Genomic DNA, 21,997 nt, shown 5'->3' with positions numbered 1-21,997 from the left:
AGTGAACCCTTCTAATTTTTCATTGAATACAACATATTCTCAAAAAGGCAGTTTAAAGAGAAGGGTTATAAATATTGGTTTAGGTTTAATTTTGCTTCATGGAGAAGGAAATCAAATTTCTTTAGCACAGCCATTTTGAAAAGACACATTGCAAACTTTAGCTCTCACCTAATTATTTAGAAATTCTTGCCTCATACACAGCACAAATTCCCATCTCCTCTACTGTTGGATAAAATTTAAGAGAAAATGAGTATAAATGCTATTGCTGACTTTATTTCATTATGTGGTAAATATAGCAAACAAATATTTAGAGGGTATGGGGAACTTTGAGCCATTTCATTTATTCTCCCAGCACCTGACACAGTACCTATACAGGTCCTCAAGAAATACTGTTGAGCTCTGCGTTAAATAAGTTAACGAATTCTCAGAATAGACTACTTGTTATTTAAATTTTTTTTTCTATCTCTCTTTTTCAGGCTAGCCCTGCTCCTATAATTGTCAACACAGATACTTTGGACACGATTCCTTATGTAAGTAACATTTTTATTAAGACTTTCTTTAAAACCAATGGTAGAATTTAATCAGCTAAATTTAAAATTCAGTATGAATTCAGTTTTACTCAATCCAGAAAACCTTATAAAATAATGTGTAGAATGAGTTTTATGAGTTGTCTTTTGATATTTGCTAAATCTCAGCTTAGTCACACAGATGTTTTCTTCTTTCATTTATTGTTTCGTAAAGCAAAAGGCCCTGTCATGAGGAAAAAAAAATAGTCACTTGTGTTCATATAATGTTAGTTTCCTATGTGGTTCACTGAAAAGAGATTAAATTTCTTATAGAAGGAATGAACAAACTTTATGGCTCTCTTGGTAAAGAAATGCTCAAATTAATTTCTACTACGGAGCATAAAACATAAGTAATTCACCAATAAATATTTGATGCATTTTGCGGGGCTTCCAACAAGAATTAGAGCAAAAGTTTTGTGAGGGTAAAGACTGTCTATATATAATGAAATGTATAATTTTGTAAAAGCTTGGTTCATGAGATAATAGGATCAGTCTGATCAATATAGGCTGAGATTCTGTACCTGGGATTCTATAAACACCATGGTGGCCAAAGTTCTTGACGATGGAGTCTGGCTGGGACGGGGAGATTGGAGACCAGCAATAGGCCACAATATGAGTGAGTGGTTGACATTTTGGAGGTCCAACAAAGTTTTGTGAGTGGCTCTTTGCCGAGCGGTAGAAAATAGTAATTTGGGAAGATGGAACAGACACAGATCCATGTAGACAGAGGGTTTGAAGCAAGAAGAAGGGCTGAAAGGATAATGGTTACTACGAACAAACAGATTAAGGAAAGTATGGGAAGCATTTATAAGAATATCTGGCACAAATAAATGGTTGGTCAGTATCAGCTATTCTCAGTCTTAGAACTCAGTGTCAAATGCCTGCAAGGTCCAAGCAAACAGATCCAGACACAGATGGAGCAGGAAGTGTAGGGACAGTGGGGAATAGAGAGCACACAGCCTTCCTAAGGGGGCAGCTGCCACTCGGCACCAGTGGAATTGTACCAAGGGTAATAGGGCCAAGTGTTGTCAGACAATATAATTTTTCAATGGAGGTCAACTTTGAATTTTTATGTAAAAAATCTGTAATTTTTTTCCAAGTTTTTTAAAAATTTATTTATTTTAATTAGTTTCAAGTATACGGTACATTGGTTAATATCTATATAGTTCATAAAATGGTCCCCCCAATTGCTCCCTCCATCCCCTGGTCGTCCACCTAAAAGTCTGCAGTTTTTAAATACAGGCAACTAATTTTCAAAAGTTCAAACAGTGTGTGCACAAAACAAAGTGTGTCTAGTCCAGAGGCTGCCCGTTGGGAGATGTCTGCCTCAAAGGAGCTAGAGGACTTGGAGCTGGTTCTGCAAGCTGGGATTCGGGCCTCAAGAGAGTAGAATGTTAGAACTGGAGTACAAGGTTGTAACTTGATTACAGGAACAAATGACTAAAACTGGGACACAGGGTCAGGACAAGAATAACAGCAAACTTGATATAATGCTGAGTCACCTGAACTACTGAACTAGGGCTTTTTAAATCTTTCCAAACAAGAGTTGTTTGGGGTCAGACCGGAAATGGGGTTAGGCTTACTGGTAGGAAACAAGAGGCCCAGCTCTGGAAAGTAAATGACTGTTAGAAGGAAGGAAAACAATATGTTAAAGACACAGGGTGTCCAGTATTATATCTCTCACTCTTTCTACTTTCTTTTACTTATTAAACATTTATATTGGGATTACTATATATATACCTGACACTGTTTTAAACACTAACAAATTTTAACTATTTAATCCTCCTAACGACGCTAGGAGAGAGGTACTATTAATTTCTCCATTTTCCAGATGAGGAAAAGGAATTATGAAGAAGTTAAATAACTTATTCTCAAGGTGGCACAGTAAGAGGAAGAGCTAAGAGTGAACCTAGATAGCCTGACTGTAGAGTTTGAGATCTTAATGCCTGTGGTGCTACGTTCTTCCTTCCCTCGTTTTCTGCCTTTCAGCTTGGTAACAAAGTTTGCTTACTTACTCCTCTGCTATGTGTAGCTTTGGGTGGAAGACAACTTGTCACAGAGCCTTTAGTACCCTAATAGGAGGGATCCATGTCTATATTAAAGAATCCAGTGTTTTGGCTAGAGTAAATCTCTTTTCTGTATCTATTGGCAAAGCAAATGAGCAGTGTTTGAAGAAGAGACATGGAGCACAGAAATTTAATTTTTAAGTAAAACTGCTTCCTCATGGTAGATCTATATTATTTCAAAGCCTTCTATTAAGTTTTTTATTGTTTAATTGCCAGATACCCTAAATACAAATATTTATCAGTGGACTCTATGAATTTTGTATAGACATGTTCAACTGATATCTCAACCAATTAGCAAGTAAGATCAGCCATATATATATCAAGTTAATTAAATTGCTCTCATTCCCCTAAATATCAACTTTGTATCTGAATTTAAGTCTTTCAAAAGGCTTTTTTTTTTTTTTCTAATTTCAATTGATTTTTACATAATGCAACCCTCTTTGAGCCTTCTTAAGAGCTAAAACCTTTAGAGAGTTTTGCTGAGCAGCTTGGTGTGGTAAAAATGTCCCAATATTCATGGCAGTGTGTTCTTGAGCAATTCACATAATATTTCTGGACATAAATTAATCTATAAGACATAAATTATACAGTACTTCATAGGTGGTTGTGAAAATTAAATGAGATTATGGGTGTGAAATCATGCTGTGTTAACTTTTGGTTGATAGGGATTGCTTTATTTATCATTTTATTTAATAAACACTTATGAAGTAACACATGCTAGACTCTGAGAGAATGAGAAATATAAATATCTTCGCCCACATAGAAGAAACATGAATATGTTACCTACTGAAAATAGCAGATTTGGTGCACATTAATGTAGATATGCTTCAGGTCTTAGCATTGGACCAACTCTCGCCTTTTTTCCTGACTCACTAGGTAACCTTGAACAAATCACTGTTCCTTTTGCTGTCTATTTTTTCATTCCCCAGTGTTCTATACTTTGTTTTCCTCTTTTATTTCTCATGTTCTAGTTGTTCACATAATTTCAGCTCTATTTAATGAAAAAATGATTTTAGAGCTCCCCAGAGCATTTCAGTCATGTTGCATAAGAACATTTCCTTCTTTAAAAAATTTCTTAAATGATAAATTTTAACATATATATTAAAGTGCTCCTTAAAAATTTTTTCATTAAAAGTAAATATATTAATTTTGCTAATGAGCAGATTTCATTTTAAAAATGTATCGTCCTTTTGGAAATGACTTCTGGCATACATGCAAATGGCAATTGAAAAACTAGAGGAAAGCTGTGGTCAAGGGAAATTTTTAAGTAAGTGTTGAAAAAAAGCTACAACAGATTTCTGCATTTTTTCTTTTTGGAAGGTGAATTAGGGATATTAGAACTTTTAAAGTGTCTGCCATTAACAAAGGAGTCACTGTGGTTCTTACATGTGAATGCTTTGTCATTCTTGTATGATGTCATGGTATTTTAGGGTTAAGCAGAACCTCACATTTGCCTTTATATAAAACAGGCATCCCCTATAAGAAGATGTTTTTATTATGGGGCCCAGCGTTTGGGACAGTGTTATCCAAAGTATATTATTTTCATTATGATGGCAGAAGCAGGAGAAGACAAGACCAGGACACAAGTGCTCAAGGAAAATTGAGGAGAGAAAAAGAAATTTCCTATTTAAACACTCTGTAGTTTCCATTTTTCATTCTATTGTTGCATTCTTTCCCATTATACATTGACTATTGTCTTATGCGAGGTACTGAAAATAGAGAGTTCAGAGTAGAGCCTGCATATAATCTGTAGGTTCAGCTTCCTGAAGGCTGACTTAGTGAAAAGGTAGCATGTTACTCTCTCAGCACTCTGCAACCAACTGGTCTGGGAGCCTCCTCTCCTGACATACTTCTTGCCTTCAGCATATTTTCCAGAGTTCTAAATTTCATTCTTTCTCCTTTTAAAAAATAGAATTAATCAGAGAGATTCTAGAGTGCCTTTTTTCCCCCATCCTTTTCTAGCTTTCATTTTGTAGTGGTCATAGTTTGGTCCATTTTCTGGAAATATACTGTGGAAAGTGTAGAAAACTCAAGAATCATGAGCTGTAAATCTTGTTAAGTAACTTAGAGTTCAAGGAATGTAAACCTCTCGTTTTCAAATACAGATATTCTAGCTCAACTAGTAAATGGTAGAACAGAAACAGTTACTGTTTTCATCGCATACCATTTTCCATTTTTGGTATGTAATCGACAACCACAGAATCAGTGGCATATAACAATAAACATTTATTTCTCCCATAAGTGTTTGCTGATTGGCTGGGATAGCCGCTTCAGGCTGTAGATTATCAGGTCAGCTGGGGCATCTTTGCTTCCCATGTTCCATTATGGGGCCCGGACAGTGGGACAGTACTACTCAGAGTATGTTGCTTTCGTTATGGTGACTGAAAGACAAGAAGAAAAGCATAGGATGTAAGCACAGTTAAAACCTCTACTCATATCACATCCACTAATACCTCACTGGCCAAAGCAAGTTATACTGCCAAGCTCAAGGCAGAGGAAGGAGTGAATATTTGCTAAACAAGAAAACAAATTTACCATACCAAAGCCTTAAGTAAAAGCTCTAAGAACCTGTATGTGTCCCTTTTTAGGAATAAAACAGGTACAACAGAAGGTACAACATTTTAAAAATATCAGATTTTTAACATTTTTAACATTTTAAAAATATCAGTAAGGCAATGATAATAAACAAAGTGTCAAAGGGGCTTGGTTCAAATGATATGGGGAGTGGGTGTGTACATTATTAGGGCTGTGTATGGGTGAATAATGAGAAATAAAAGAAAGAACTAGCAAGTGCTGGCAGTACAATGACAACTTTCCTGTGAGACATTGTTGTCTGAAACTTTGTTTCCAGACTAGAAATCATAATGGATACAAGGAGATTTGTTCCAGAAATTCCAGGACGGTGGCTTGGAAAACCTCCTAAGGAAGTAGAGGAAAGAGAGAAAGAGAGGAGAGGACAGGATTGGAAAGAGGAAGAGTTAGGGTATAAAAAGTATGAGAGGGTCCTTAACGGTATCACCCATCGTACTTGCCAAGAAGATCAGTTATGTAAAAGTTAATTGAAAACCATCATAATATCCGTATAGTATTATCAGAGAGATTTTCGTAGAAAAATTTTTGTGAAAGGTCATTAGAGGCGGACATACCTAAGATTCTGGGGCAGAAGACGAGAGAGTGGTCTCCAGGAAATAAAATAGCCTGAGGAAAGGCTGACAATGTGAGTGAAGGTCGGAGAAAAGAGAAGGGGATGAGAGAAAATAAAGGATGATATGGGTTCAGGAACACAGAGAAGTAATCGAATTGGCACTGAGCCAAAGAATGGACTTGAGACTAAAAGATGTTGCTAAGCAGGATTTAAATGGCATTTCTGATTGATTCCAGCAGCAGGAAGCTAAGGGTGAGAGACCTCTGAGGAGGAAGCTGCTGCATTACAGAAGTGAGATGACCAGAAGTGGGATGGTCATTAGAGGTGGACAGCTAGGAATTCGTTTCTTTGAGTCACTTTGTATAATAACAGACCCTTGTGATTTAGGCTGCTGTTCACTTTTAATTGGGTAGTTTTCCGGAATTACTCATGAAGGGAAAGGAACCAGAAGTATGTTTGTTTCTTTTAAGCATCTTGGGAGTGGTTAATAATGGCAAGATTTTTGGAAGGATTTGCTGAATTTAGCACATTTATCCTTCAGCAAACAAGTTTGTTTATTTTTGTGGTTTTTCCCGTGAACACTGTTAAAGCTATATTGTTGATGCTTTATCTGTTGGGAATGTAATATAATCCAGAAATGAAAAACTCTTACCTGCCAGAAAACAGCTTAATTTTGGCTTAACTAAACCCATGAGGCAATTGGAATTTAGCAATAGAGGCAAAGCTATCAATATTTGTTCCAGAGTCAAACTTAGCCAATTTAAATCCATTCCTCAACTGCCATAATCAGGAGATGCCCTAATGCTTCCACTCATTACTTTGCTTTAAAAGGCAAAGATATGGAACATGATAGTGCTTCTCAAGTATTAATGTGTATGATAATTACCTGAAAATCTTCTTAAAAATGAAGAGTCTGATTCAGTGGGTCTGGGATGAGGCCTGCCAGTCTGCATTGCTAATAAACTCCAGGTGAGTCTGATTCTCAGCTGTATACCACACTTTGAGTAACAGTCAAGTGAGAAAGAGTAGCCTTTGGATTCAGGAGCAACTGGGTCCTAAGCCCACCTCTACCACTCGGTACTTGCATGAGTTTTGGTTAAGTCAAACTCTCTAAAACTCTGTTTTGTTATTTGTAAAATGTGGATAATAATATTTGACTTGCTGAGATTGTTATGAGTACTCTCTCTAGAATGTAGGAGTTGCTTAATGTTCATCATAAGATTGAGGGAGGGGTGTGCCTTTAATAAAATAGAACATTTTTTTGACTTAACTCGTGAACTGTTGAGCCAAGAATGCCGAAGCCATAGCCAGTTCAGAGGTAGGGCCAATAGCAATTATGTAGGTCCACAGCCCTACATAGGTCTTTGTTTCTGGAAGTGTGGCCCATTGACTAGAGGCATCATTATTACCTGAGAGCTTGTGAGCATAAAATCCAAGGCCCTACTCAAGACTTACTAAACCAGAAACTGTGTTTTTAACAAGCACCCTAGTGATTTGTATACATATTAAAATTTGCGGAACATTGGTCAGTATAACAGAATCTTTTTTATTTGTTTGTTTGTTTAGATTCTGCTGACTTGTTCTTTCACCACACCTTTTGGCCAGCCCTAAGGGAAGCTGCCCTTTTCACTCATTTACCTTAAACAGATGTGTATCTGTAGGAAAAAAGACCCATTCAATTCAACAAATTGACTCGCTTAATGACCAACCTCCATGTCATGCTAGCTTCTAAACTTGTGCTCTCCAAGACAGTAGCTGCAAGCCTCAGTGCTAATTAAAATAATACAGAATTAAAATTCAGTTTCTCTGTTGTACTAGCCACATTTTTAGTGCTCAGTAGCTACCGTGGCTAGTGGATACTGTATTAAACAGTGCAAATATAGGTTATGTCCGTCATTTCAGAAAGTCCTATTGGACAGAGTAGTTCTAGATAGTAAATAATAAGAAAGAAATGGAAGGAGGAAGGGAGCTAAAGTTTATTGAGAAAACACTATATTCTATGTGCTATATATATTATATATATTATATATCTCCCAATTATACAACAAAATTATCTTCCCAACTTTTGTGAGTTGGTTTCATTTCCTCCTTTTTGAGTTGAGTATTTTCAAATCTTCTAGTCATCTTTATCCTTGGGAACTATGGGATATGCTCATGTGAAAAACAATTTCTGTCCTCATGGCCCTTGAAAGCTTATTAACTTTAAGATTCTCATACATGACACACATGGAGGCAAATGCAAGCAATTACTGAAAGCTTTCTTAAGAGTCTCACTTTTCTCTCATCATTTTCTTTTTGTGAAATTATAAGACTCCTATTTAGGCTGAAATGAATCATTAAAAAAATTTAAAAATAAGTAAAAGACTTGACCTACTTATCCTACTTGAGTCTTTTTTCCTTACAGTGTCCTTGTAGAGGGCAGTTAACTGGCCACCCTACTCATAACTCCTCACCCACTGGGAAGCCTGTACATAGGCTTGGACCTCAGGTAGGAGGCAATGGGAAAATATAATAGTTGTCCAAATAGAGAATGTGATCGATGGGTGAGAATCACCACAGAGGCCTTTTTTTCTGGCAATGGTTTCTCTGAAGGTACATGCCCATATATATATGGGCCAAGAAGCCATTCTTGTTCCAGGGAGTTCAGCCCAGCAGAGCATGTTTAAGAACAAGGGGAAATAATCCTGAAAAATCTTTGTATGGTTTCTCTACAGCATTGCAACTCAGAATGCCGTCCATGAACTGATAGCATCAGGTCTGATCAGAAAGATTATTAGAACTGCAGAATCTCCAGTGGTATCCCAGATCTACAGAATCATAATTTCTGAGGGTGAGACCAAGGAGTCTATGTTTTTACAAGCATCCCAAGTGATTCTTATGCACTCGAAAGTTTGAGAGATACCAGTGGGGACATGAAGAAGCTTCTGGATGCTGGACTGAAGTTAGGGTGAAGGGTGGGGTAGTAAATACTACATATAAGAAGGACAAAAAAAAAAAAAAACTATAGGGATCCATTGAAGTACAGTGGGGATAAATTTAGTATTAATCTGAGCCAGCATTTAATCCTGGTGTTATTACTGTTGTCATCATTGCTGTTGCTTAAATCATGTAGGATGCTCTTTAAAAATTAAGTTTCATAGTCTAGTGGAGTCTATTGGATAATGCATAATGGTAGCATGTGCTGTTAAAATTCCCCTTGAGTATCTCTGCCTAGCTCGCTCCTATGCATCCTAGAGTTCAGCTTGACTAATGCTTGAGGTTAGCAATAGTGCTCTTGTTGTGTGCTTACACTTCAGGCTCTTTTCCTTCATAGAAGTTACCACACTGCATTTTAACTGTTTCTTTAATGGTTGATATTTCTTCTTACAGTGTAAACTCCTTAATTCTCCATTTCTCCCACCATTTTACCTTTATAACCTGACACATTTTGGCTAGGCTGGCTGAATGAATGGATAAATGAATGAATGAAGATGTGAAGAAACTAAGGAAATATGCTATAAGGAACCATCCCATTTGAGGAAGTCAGAGAAAGGTAGAATTTTAGCTAACTCTTAAAGAATAAGTAAGACATTTGCAGGCAGAGAAGAAAAAAAGACAGTCCATGAAGAGAGAATTTTATATGCAAAGGTCAGGGGCCTGGAAACATATATTCTGAATTCTGTGTGGCCGAAGCATAAGAGTGGTAGCGTAAGATGAGATGGAAAGGTAAGGTGGAGCCTGAGTGAGAAGGCCTTGTTTGCTTGATATGAGATTTGGACTTTAACCTATAGGCATTGCCGGTAGTATCTTCTCCTATATTTGGGAATTATATACACCTCTATACCTATAAAACCTTTTTTATGCCTGTTATGTAGCAAGTACCCTAAAATACAAGTTAAATAAATAAAGCCAAGAAACAATAGTAACCACTTAACAGCAATGGACTACAAGCTTTTTTTGAGCTTTTTGTATACTTCCTTATCTCCTTGCCTTTATTCACTTTGTTCTATTAGCCTAGAATATCTTTTCCTCCATACTCATCTTTTAAGATCCCATTAAACTGCCACCTCCATCAAGAAGCCCTCATCAATCCCTCTAGGTAAAATTAATGTCTCCTTCTCCTTGATTCCAGTATTTAACTCACAGGAAGTTGCCTGCTTTAGTGGAAAGAGGATGGACTTTGGGCTCTTTCTATTCTATCATACACTAACTGGATAACCTTGGAAAATTAACTTCTTTGAATTTTTTCCTCATCTGTAAGTAGAATGAGTAATAACGCTCTTCTATGGTTCACGAATTAGTATATATGTTCAGTTACATATAACAGAGACCAAAAATAACAGTGCTTTTGTAAGATAGAAATGTATTTTTCTCACATATAACAGTCTATAAGTGGGTTGTCCAGAAATAGAACCTTATTGTCTTGCTCTACCACCCTTGGATGTTACCCTTGTATGCATAGTCACCACAAGGACATGCCAAGGAGAAGGTTAGAAGGACAGAGAAATGAGCATGGTCCCTCCCTTGAAAATTTGATTTCTCCTATATCCCAAGAGTTAGAACTTAATCACAAAGCCACACCTAGCTGGAATGGGAGATATACATGCAGTCTTTATTCTGGACTACCTGGGCCCAGATAAAAGTTGGGGATCCCATCACTATGGCAGGAAAGGATAATGAATATCGGGGGACAACCACTGGTCTCTGCAACACAGGGTATATAATTAGTAGAGTTCTTCAATGTGAGGGCTTTTTCCTGGGGGATGCTAAAGATGATCCATGGGATACTGGAAGCTTTCCCTTTATATTTCCTCATCATTTCTAATTTCAACATTTGGATATATTTTATTAAATAAATGTAGTATTTAAGTTATATATTTTATTAAATAAATGTAGTATTTAAGTTATATAAGTTTATAATTACTCTGCAGATTAGGACATATGGGCACACATGCTCACAAACATTGTACAGATAGAAACATTGAATAAAAAACTATAAAAATCACTGATTGGGAGCATTAGAGAAAATGTTTAGATATTGCTTGACTCATAATAAATGTTTAATAAATGACCATTGTTTCTGAGCAAAATTAACATTTACTATATTCTTTCTGATTTACTAATAGTTTTTTTTCATTTGATATTAACCTTAAAAAGCTGTGTTTAGCTTATCTTTAAATTCCAGGGAGCACTTAGCTCAGGTCCATGCACAAAATAAGATTTCAATAAAAGTTTAATTTGTTACTGTCACATAAAGTTGCATTAGTCAAATTTAGCTGTTTTAATAAAGAGTAAATCTTTATTTGAAAAATAAGTTAATCAGGTAAAATGTGTGTATTTTAATTTGATTCACATGACCGCATAGATTGCGGTGCATACTGCTATCCAAGAATGGGGTGCCAATTAATTGGCTTAATTAGCTAAGTTAAACATGCTCACCCGTAACTACTCTTTTCAAAATATGATGCTTTTAACATGTTTTTTTCCTCGCATGTATTTTTGACAGAAAATTAATCAGTCGTATATGATAAAGGAGATCATGATTAGTTGGGTGAGATCAAATAGAAGAAAGAGAAAGGAAGAGTGATAGTTAAGAGCAAAATCAGTAAAGGAAATGGGAGCTGCGTAACAAAGAGATAATTTAAGACCTTTATATTATCTTCTCTCAATTTTAAGAGTATTACAGTTGGAATTAAGCTAACAACCTTACTTCGAACTTAAGAAACAAGTAGAAGTACTAAAACATAATTTTCCTAGGGACTCAGGAATTTTGTGTGATACTTAGAGTACCCCATAATCTCTTCTCTCCCTTGTTAAATTTTGTTTGGCTTTTAAATTGACTTTTCTACCCTGATATTTGTTCAGGAATCAATTCTTGTGGGAGGAGGGTCATGACTATAGCTACCTATTCTCTGGGAAACTGGACAGAGACCCTGATTCTGTTTTGACTATTCCATTATATATATCTTCTTTAGTGCGCAGACACCACTATTTGAACTCATTCAAAGGCTCTTTCCATTACCATTCATCTCCTTTCAGTTCATCCCCAAGACACAAGCTCGTAAAAACAAACAAACAAAAAAGTTTTCTTTCTCTAAGTGGCTAATTGTATTCCTTTTTGAGAAGTCTGTGGTATTGGCAGTGGAGATTACTTTGGCTTTGTTATCTGGCAGACATACATTCATATCTTGGCCCATCTACTCGTCCTATAACAGGTAAATTACCTAAAAGTTTTGCACCTCAGTTTTTTTCTCCTACAAAATAGGATAAAATTACCTATCTCTTGGGTTCATTCGTTAAATGAAATAATGATTATGATGAACTTAATATAGAATCTGGCGTAGAGTAATCAATTACCTCCGATCTTCCTTTTTTTTTTTTTTTTGGTAAAAGAAATCCATTTGAAAAAAAATTAACAGTTTGAGTAACAAAAAAATCTTGAAGATTTGGTTTTCAAAAGACCAAAGTTATGCAGTCTTCTTTGTTTATAAAATAGAATCTAAGGCAAATAGGCATTGCCCCACATCCCGCACAGATTTATGCTGGTAGCCCTCTGCCACATGGCTTTCAATGGTTGACTTCCTCTAGTGTCTTCTCTTTTCTCAGTGTATCATATCTCAGACCTAAATTATTTTCCCCCTATTGTCACTTAGGAGTTCCAAGTTTGTGTGAATATTTGAATGACAGGATGAACTTTTATGAACTTTTCCTTTGGTGAAAAAGCATAGTTGCTGCTTCCCAGGCAACAATAATAGCAATGTGTTTTGATCATTCTGATTTCCATAAAGTGCTCCAAATGATGTTTTGCCCAGAGGTGCTTTATTTTGAAAACTCAGGAGCATCAAACTCAAAGAATAGCAATCTAATGAGGTGTCACTTGAAGGAAAAGTAGTCATGAAATAACAAAACCAGATAGATCAAACAACATTCTAAGATGAGCAAGAGGAGCAAATAAACAATAACCCATCATAATCAGTATTTCTTCAAAGGCTATCTCAAGGAGTTTTTGTTTATTGTTTTTAAACACATTGGTAATACTTTCTCTGATCCCCTGAAGCAGTGGTTCTCAACCTTAGCTGCACATTTTATCTCTTCGTATGCTTTGAAAGTACTGATGTCTGGACTCCAGGAACAGAGATTTCTTCTTAATGGGTCTGACTATAGCCTGGACATAAGGGCTGGGATGTTTAAACCGTCCCCAGGTTCCTTCGTGCAGCCAAGGTTGAGAACAACTGACTTACAGCTATCAAATAGAGTTTGATCTGTTTGAATGAGAATTATAAAATTAGATGCCAGCACTTAACAGTGCTTGTTATTTTGAGGGGGAAAAGCTGTGATCACAGTGTTGGCTATATCATAAATCATCAAGAATATTAAAGCATCTAGTTTTTTTAATCCGTTGTGATTCTGTAAAGGCTTTCCAATGGAAATCGTCAGTGTAGTGGACTCATTATAGGTAATAAACTGAACTTGCCCCCTGTTAACTTGGTAACAGGCATAGCCACTGCTAAGAAAGCTGTCTATGCAAGGCACATGCCCCCAGGTTCCGACATGATCAAGTTAATGGAACGCCCCTCCAAGGGTTGTTCTGCTGGCAGACGTCACCCTTTATGATTTGTAATTGGGTTAATTAAAAAGGGAGACATGGCCTGTGCTCAAACAGTTTGGCCTAAGGGCCCCCAATAAGACTGAGAAAAGAGTTTTACAGGCCAGATTACTGCTGAAAGCTTGTTTGACTTGACCTTCAGGTAGGTCATTGTAATAACCTGGGGCTCAGTGTAATCAGAACAGTCAAATACCTAGTCTCTGCTGAAGTCCTCCAGAAGCTTTCCCTGACAACCTGCCTCACTGAGTTTCCCATTCTCTTAATGCCTATTGCTTTTACTTTAAGAAGTACACCAAAGTTTATTTAATACAAGTTTATTTGAAGGCAACTTGATTTAACAAATGTCTGCTTTCATGGAAAAATAATCTGATTCCTTTAAAATGGAGCATTATATTGGCATATCCAAGAGCATAGACCTGGGGTCCACCAGAAGTGTCTCTTGAATTTGAATATCATCACTGCCAGTTTATTAGCTATGTAAACTTGAAGAAGTTACTTAAATTCTCAGAGCCTTAGTTTCTTATTCGGTAAAATGGAGAAAACTGGAAATATGACATATTACTGGTTAGAGAATGATCCGTGTAATTTTATACATGGTTTAATAAACAGTAAGAATAAAAATAGCTAATAATCATTGAACTACATGCTAGGTGGTATTAAAAATTATTTACATCTATAAATTCACGCAATCCCCACAATAACCCTGAGAAGTGTATTGTTATATCCGTCTTACGGGTGAGGAATATTATGAAAAAGAGAGATTCTTAACTTGTCTAAGATCACACAGCATGTGGTGAGGAGCATGCAATAGTAGCATTATGCTACCTGCCTCTCAGTAGTTGCAATAAATTTTAATTTGCTGAGGTACTCACTTAAGAGACTGAGGAAGACACAGAAGCAGCTAAGGTCAAACAGTGTTGTTATACAGCTCATTAATAAAAGCTCAAAGAGCTACAAGGAGAGGAAATCTATTCCAGAATATGGTAAACAGATGATATTTGCAAGTGTACAAAAATGTTATTGTATAAGTTAAAACTCAAGTGAGGAAGAGATCTTAGAAGTGGTATTAGAGATTTCACTGTGTGTATTAAATAATAAGTAGGAGTTGAGGATGAATAATTTGGGATACAATGGATAAAAGTCCTGAACAACATGCTCTCATGTATGTTATTTAATTCTCAAAATATTCATGAAGGAACAATCTTTTTTATAGCTAAGGAAACTGAAAAATACTTTGAGGTCATGAAGTTCATAAAGTTTATGTCCTTAGTAAATGGCAAATTGGACTTCAACTTAGATCATCTGACTCCTCCCATCTCACTGGCTGTGTCATGTGGGAAAGGTCTTTTATAGAAATTGCTGGAGCTTCCTTGCCATCCGTTAGAAGAGTGAGCCTCTCCTATGTGATGACTTTGGTCCCTTTAATTTTTAAAATTTTATTTATGATCTCTGAGTTCAAATGTGGTATTAGGTACAGTGACGCATTCATATAACAAGTTTTTGAGTGCCTACTATGTGTCAGGCATTCTCTAGTTCAGTTATTGGGACCAAAACAAAATTTCCACTCTCATGGAGCTTACATTCTAGTTAAAGTACACAATAACCAAAAAGGATCTATAAAGTAGTAAGTGCTCTCAAGAAAATAAAGCAAAATGATGCGATAGTGGAAGTGGAAAGGGCAGTGGCTTCTTCAGAAAGAGGATTTAGAGGTTTCTATTTAACTCGTAACCTGAATATAAGAAAGAGACGGACATGCAAAAAAATCTTTCAGTGTTTCTTGTTTTTCTTTTCTATTTTTGCCCCTACCTATTCCACAAAGCCTGACCTTTCATTCATTCATTCATTCATTCATTCATTCATTGTATTTTGTTTGTTTCTATTCCTCTTTCATTCTCTGTCTTGGTGAATAACACCACCATTAACTCAAGTGTCCAAACCATATTACATTTCCAGGAGTCATCTTGACTTCCTTCTACTTCATATTTCTGCCATTTATGTGATTATTAATTCTTACCTAGCATATTTGCTAAATATCTCTTGTCTCTGCCCCATCTTTATTGTCAAGACCCTCAGTCCAGGCCTCTTTACTCTCCAGGACTTCTGCAGTTGCATCCAAACTCATCTGTTTCTTGCTTTTCCTTCTTGTAGTCCACATAGCTCTGAGTTATTCTAAAAACCAATTATGGTTCCATCATTTAACTATCTAAAACTTTTAATAGCCCTGAATGCCTCATAAAATCTAAATTCCTTATTTAAGGCATTTTACTGGTGCCTGCCATTCCTTACCCATTCCCCCATCCTAGCTTTTCCCCACAATATACTCTGTGTTTCCACTACTCAGAAGTTTGCCTAGTATCCTGAACACACTGTATTCTTGATGATTTCCATTCAGTTGATGGTCCTTCTCTGATGCCCTGTCTTCTTATGATCTCCTTCATTTTCTTCAGTAACTACTTTAAATGTTACACCCTTCTTCAAGCCCTTACATATTTCTGTTTTGCAACACAGAATTAGGGTAAATGGCATACAGATTCTAAAGTAAGAGCAGCAAAATCAATGGGGGAAAATCATTTTTCTCTCACATAAATGAAGTTGAAAGCTAGACAACTTATGGTTGGCATGGTGTTCTACAATTTAAGAGACCTAGAGTCATTTTGTCTTAACTCTTCTTTCATTCTTGTACAAGGACCCCTGTTTCTTGATCGCTTCATGGTTCAAAGGCTGCTATCACTCCAACTATTAAATCACATTTTAGGCAGCAAGAAGGAACATGAAGAAGAGTGTGCTCCCAACTTTTAAGGACACTTCGAGAAATTATGCACAAGAATCAACTAATTTATTGACCAAAAAATGGTCATGTGGCTACATCTAGCTGCGAAACGCTAGAATATTTTATTTATTTATTTTTTTAGCTAGGTGACAGTTTTCAAGGAGAAGAGAATAAATATGCAGAAGCAGTTAACAGTTTCTGCTTCAGTCACTCTCTGTATAGTTTTATTAGCACTCTTTATGAGGAGATTTATTCTTTTAGTTTTTACGTTTCAGTTTCTCATCTTTCACACCTGCTATAGAATCTGTTGTCTTCTTGATATGGACCTTGCTTTTGTCTCTCCTATTAATTTCTAGGATTAATCATCCCCCTCAGTACCCATTCTATCTAAAGTTTGCCATTTGTCTGTTTCACACTTTTGTGAAAGTACATGAGTTTTTCCTCTAATCGGAATGCTCTATTCCACTCTTACCTCTAGTCTGTGAGCACTCTCCTTATCCAGTCCCTACTATTCTGGGATTGATCTCATATTTAATTATTGCCCCCAACTAGATCACAACCTTCTTGAACGTACAGATTATTCATTTCTAAATTTCCAGCACCTAAAATGTAACCAGAAAAAATATCACAGATACTTGATGCATTATTGAATAAATAAATAAAGTGTACAACTAAGGTATATATCCAGCCATTTATTTAATATTTTTGCAAACATTTATTTACTAATGGCATATCAAATATCAAGCAGCAAGTTGGAGGCTGAGATATAGCAGTGAGTAAGATAAACATTATCTCTCCATTAGGGAGTTTAAGTTTATGATGAGGGATACAGACAATAAACAAATAGAATAATTTTGGTTGTGAAAGAGATTAATAAAAATGAGTATGAATAAAAAATTACCTGTAGAGCTACTAGCAGGATATGTTTCAGTTATTATAAACATATTTAGTTCTTATTTGTGCTGGTTTCTTCATGAAAAAAAGTAGATAAAGTTTGTTGTTATATCATAACAAGTTCATGCTTCTGAGTATGGCTACCACCCAGAGAATTTTTAATTAGCTTCTTTTTTAAGTTCAGTGACTTGAAAAATTATAACATGCCAAGCTACAGATGTGGAGATTAATGTGATTATTGACATTAATGGCTTAAAATAAATTATTGCAGTGAATTAAACTCAATTAAAGTTGTGGGATGTTCATCTCTGTCGACTGGTTAAATATTTATGATGAGAAATCCTTATTCTTTTAAAAATTTTATATTTATTGAATACTTGCCCTGTACATGTTGCTGTTTTAAATGCTTAACATACATTAATTTAGTCCTCACATCAACAATGTTACAAGTTACTGATCTTATCCTCATTTTACAATGAAAAAAGAAAAGAAAAGCCGATACAAAGAGGAGTAAACTCCCTTATTGTGGCCAAGGTCAGGACGCTGATAGGAGGGGCCAGCACTCAAACCCAAGCAGGATCTGTGCTCCACATTCTCACTACTCAAAAGGGAGTCCTCAGACCAGTACCATCAGCATCACTGGGCAGCTTGTTAAAAATAGACTCTCAGACCCACTCCAGATCTACTGAATCTGAATTTTAACAAGATCCCTAGATGTTTCAAATGCATTTCAAAATTGGAGAAGTACCGCTCTAAACCACTACTCTATAGTGCCTTACAGCGCTTAAATCTGGGGATACTCTCTTATTCCAAATGTTTATTTAGTTCCCTTTATCTCTGGGCCAGTCTCAGCAAAGTAACATGCAAAGTGCTCCAGGCCACATAAATGCTCCCTCAGAGAATATATACTTTCCATTTATTTTATTTTATTTTATTTATTTTTATTTTTTTAATTATAGTCAACATACGATATTATGTTTCAGATATATAACATACTGATTAGACATTTATATACCTTATGAAATGGTCATCACAATAGTAACCATCTGTCACTGTGCATAGTTATTTTGATATACTGACTATATTTCCTAGGTTGTACTTTATATCCTCATGACTTATTTTATAACTGGCAGTTTGTACTTCTTAATCCCTTTCACCTTTTTGCCCATCCCCCCAACCTTTTTTTTCTATTTGATATCACAATGCTACATCGACTATGGGAATTGTGCTGTTTGTTGGCGTTTAATTAAAATATCAGTCAAAATTATTGACACCACTGACCTCCATTTTCCCAAACCACTTAGGTCATGTGGCTTAAGAGAGATGAGCTATCATCTCATCATTAAAAGTAGTTATACTACGATATTGGAAAAAATTTGGGAGCGAGAGGCTAGATGTCAAAGCAAAAAGAACATTTTAAATCATCCATTGATTTTCTTTCTCTATGTTTGCTCTTTTGTATTATAGGGATACCTGCCAGCATCATTTTCTTCTTTCTCTGGTTTATAACTTTTCCATTAAAAAGTAATTTGAAAGACAGTATGACCAGAGAGTTTTATCTTTACTTTTTTATAGCACTTTATCATTTTGTCTCACAGTTATTTGAGTGCATATCAGGGTGTAATTATAATCCCCAGCATCTATAGAGTATATGTGATAATCCGGGAACTATTTCAAGTGGGTTTTTTTTTCCTTATATAATTCATTTGATCGTCATAACATGTAATGGAGATGCAATTGTGATCCTCATTTAATATATGAGGAAAGTGAGGTCCAAAAAGTTTAAAAATATACGCAAAGCTCACAGCTCATAAATGTTCAAACTTGAGCTGAACCCGGGGGCTCTGACTCTGGAGACCACCTGCTTTACCAGTGTACTATACCAGCCAGCTGTGATTTCACTTATAAACAGTGAGGACAGAGGTGGACATAAGTAGGGGTAGGCTTTAAATTTTTTTCTGGATCCTGAAAGACAGTTATTTCCTTTCTCGTGTTTCTGAATTATGATGTGGTCTCACAAAGTTATGTATTTTAAATGGCAAGTGTTTTAAACATCTTATTGTTCAAACGACCCCTTTTTCTTTCAGGTATTATATTGGATCAGAATATGTAAGCATTGAGGGTCACATGGGTATCAATTTTAAAGATCACTTGCCCAAAACTCTAAGAACTACTTGGAATTTTTTTCACCTGAATTGGCTGGCATGAACCACATAGAAATTAATTCATAAATAGTAAAACTCTGATTAAAGTCTGGTTCCCTATAGGTAATAACTAACAATTGCACAGTTGCAAAGAAGCATCAATTGAATAAGTGCCAATGAGGTCCAATATGAATGTATCAAGGGCTAATGTGCCAAAAATATTTAGTCTCTAACTCACTTTGAATCGTAATAAGCCTATGACCAATGCAATTAAAACAAGCATGGTTGGATCTGACTTAAAAAAGCAACAGAAATTTTGAAAAATGTTCTCAAATAGATGCCTTCGATAGAGACTAGAGGTGGGGTAAAAGGGTAATGCTTAGTCATAAAGGGGCATTGGAGGAGTAATAAATTCCATCATTATCAGTGAGGCACCAGAAGATGAGACAGATACTCAGAGAAAACCAATCATGGAATAATTTGGTATCTAGTTTTAATTAAAATGTACACAGATTTTATAAATCCTCTTATATAGCTCCATAGATCCAAAACTTTGAGTATAGATTTTGTGGTATGAGAATATATAATTAATTTACTTATTCACCATTTTTTAAAGCACTGACTCTACCCGTCACAGAGCTAGCTGTTGATAATACTGTGGTATATAAGAAACCGCCTCTGCCCTCAGGAAATTTATGTTTTAATAGGAGAAGATTAAACTCTTGTGATTAAATAACTATTAATGGCTATAGGTGCTGTGACAGAAGCAGGTAAATGGAACATGGGAGTTTCATTCTCAGCATTTAATCTTAGAGGTATCTCCTCTAATACTTCTTTTATATTCATATCTACTGTATGCCTCTCTCCTTAGGCCTCATTCTCTCGAGTCACATACAATTTACTTTTCCAATCATTCCATAATATTTCCTAACCTGTATGCTTTTGCACTTGTTCTTTTTTATGCCTGGAATGTCTTTTCCTTTCATGTCTATCTGACAAAATTTTGTTCATCTTTAGAGCAGAGACACTTAAAATGCTACTTTCTCTGTGAATCTTCCCCTCTCTTCGTTTTAAATACACCTTCCTCCATGTTCCAATAAACTTTAAATTTGACTCTGCTTTAGCATATATCACATTACATTTGGTTATGTATCTGTAAGTCCCTGAAGCAAAGACTCTTTTTTATATTTTCCCCAAGATTTATCAGACTGCCTGACATGTATTGGGCTTGCAGTAACTGTCTGCTTTGTTTTGTTTGTTTTTGATGCATAAAATGATAAAACAAATTGATTTAAGTTTTTATTGAAACTATTTTCATTTTTGGTCCATGATATAGTCAGCTTATATATACTATAATATACACACTGCTGGAAGTAGCATTTCTAATTGATCCTGCATTGCCCTAGGTGGGGTTTAAAATCCTATTTGCCTAGGAAGTCTGAGTTTGACCTTCCTTCACATTGTTAGGGATTTATACGACATTTTCATTTCTGAATTAGAATGAAGTGTTTCAGACTAGTCCTGTATAAGTGAATAAACTTTCTTAAAATATTATGACAGATTTCAGGGGATGCCTGTTTAAGCTGGCTGAGTATGCATAAACACTCAGACGTGCTAGCAGGCAGCTCTGAAAAGCTGAATTAGGGACCCAGTAATCTGCTATTCTAAACAAATCAAACCCAATTAGTAAAAATTAAATAAATACCATCTTTTTAAACTTAATAGTACAAAAATATTTGGGGCTTAAAAAAAGGTCAGTTCCTACTTAGAATATTGGTTAGAAGTCTAACAAAATTTTAAATAAAAACTGAGCAATCAATGGACTATCCAAAGATAGTGTTTAAGCTTACATATTTATTTAATAAATATATTTTGCAGCAACTTCTTTTTGCAAAAGACTGTAAATAATGTTATGAGAAATATAAGGTTAAAAATTATAGAGACTTCAGCCACCAAGGAACATACATTGGAGGAAAGAACACGGTAGCGAGTAGTGTGGAATTTGATGTCCCATCACTGTGTGTGTTCCATCACAGTGGCACAGAGCTGATGGCAAAAGAGCCCGACAAAGGAGAGGACTGCCCTTGAAATATGTTTTAGTGGACTGGTCAACAGTAGAATATCCTGCATAAAAACAGACAGGTCAACTAGGAAAATTAAAAATCTTGACAGAAGACCTTCTTGGTGCTGGGAAAAATTGTCCTCTATTGATCTCCAGGGAAGGATTTAAAGTTGGAGGAACTGAGAATCATTTCTCTGAAGCTAGCTTTTATTCTCAGTTGTCAAATGAGTCTAATGATCCCTGCTTTACAGTTTGTGTGTGTTTATCTTATGTATGTGTGTGTGTCTATGTAGATAAGTAAGAGAATGCATAAAATCACATCATAAGCTCTCAAGTGCTACTCATACATTGTTAATAATTCATTCATTCATTTATCACAGAAATATTTACTGAGTACATTTACTGTGTGTGAGACCTTATGCAATTAAGTGATATGGCAAGTAGAAATTAGATATAGAGTCCATGTCTTCAAGAAGATCTTAGGCTTGTAGATGATAGAGATAAGTAAAGAGACAAATGAAACTCAATATAATAACTATTAAGAGGAAGTATAGTGGAACATAAGCAAAGGAGTAATTTTAACATTTCTGAGTTCAGGAGAGGCAAATAGTTTTGGTAAACTAACCCTTAAGGATAGGAAGGAGACCTCATGAAAAATGAAGTTTTGGAAAGGACAATCATGTATAAAGAAAGACTCAGAGAAACTGAAAAGCTTAGCAAGTCCAGTAAACTGTTTCTAGTTTGGCATAGCAGGAATAAGGTTTG

General features: G+C 35.7%; 1 protein-coding gene across 1 annotated transcript in view; it reads left to right on the top strand.

Moving 5' to 3' along the window:
* The window catches only part of DLG2 (discs large MAGUK scaffold protein 2), a 1,459,931-nt gene that overhangs the window by 1,150,257 nt on the left and 287,677 nt on the right, over positions 1–21,997 (top strand). The window contains exon 7 of the mRNA XM_023532491.1: positions 477–530. Within this exon, the coding sequence (XP_023388259.1) occupies positions 477–530 (54 nt within the window). The remainder of the gene's footprint in view (positions 1–476; positions 531–21,997) is intronic.

Source organism: Pteropus vampyrus, unplaced genomic scaffold (assembly GCF_000151845.1).
Source record: "Pteropus vampyrus isolate Shadow unplaced genomic scaffold, Pvam_2.0 Scaffold84, whole genome shotgun sequence".
Classification (NCBI taxonomy): domain Eukaryota; kingdom Metazoa; phylum Chordata; class Mammalia; order Chiroptera; family Pteropodidae; genus Pteropus; species Pteropus vampyrus.
This window is presented reverse-complemented; position numbering and strand designations above follow the sequence as displayed.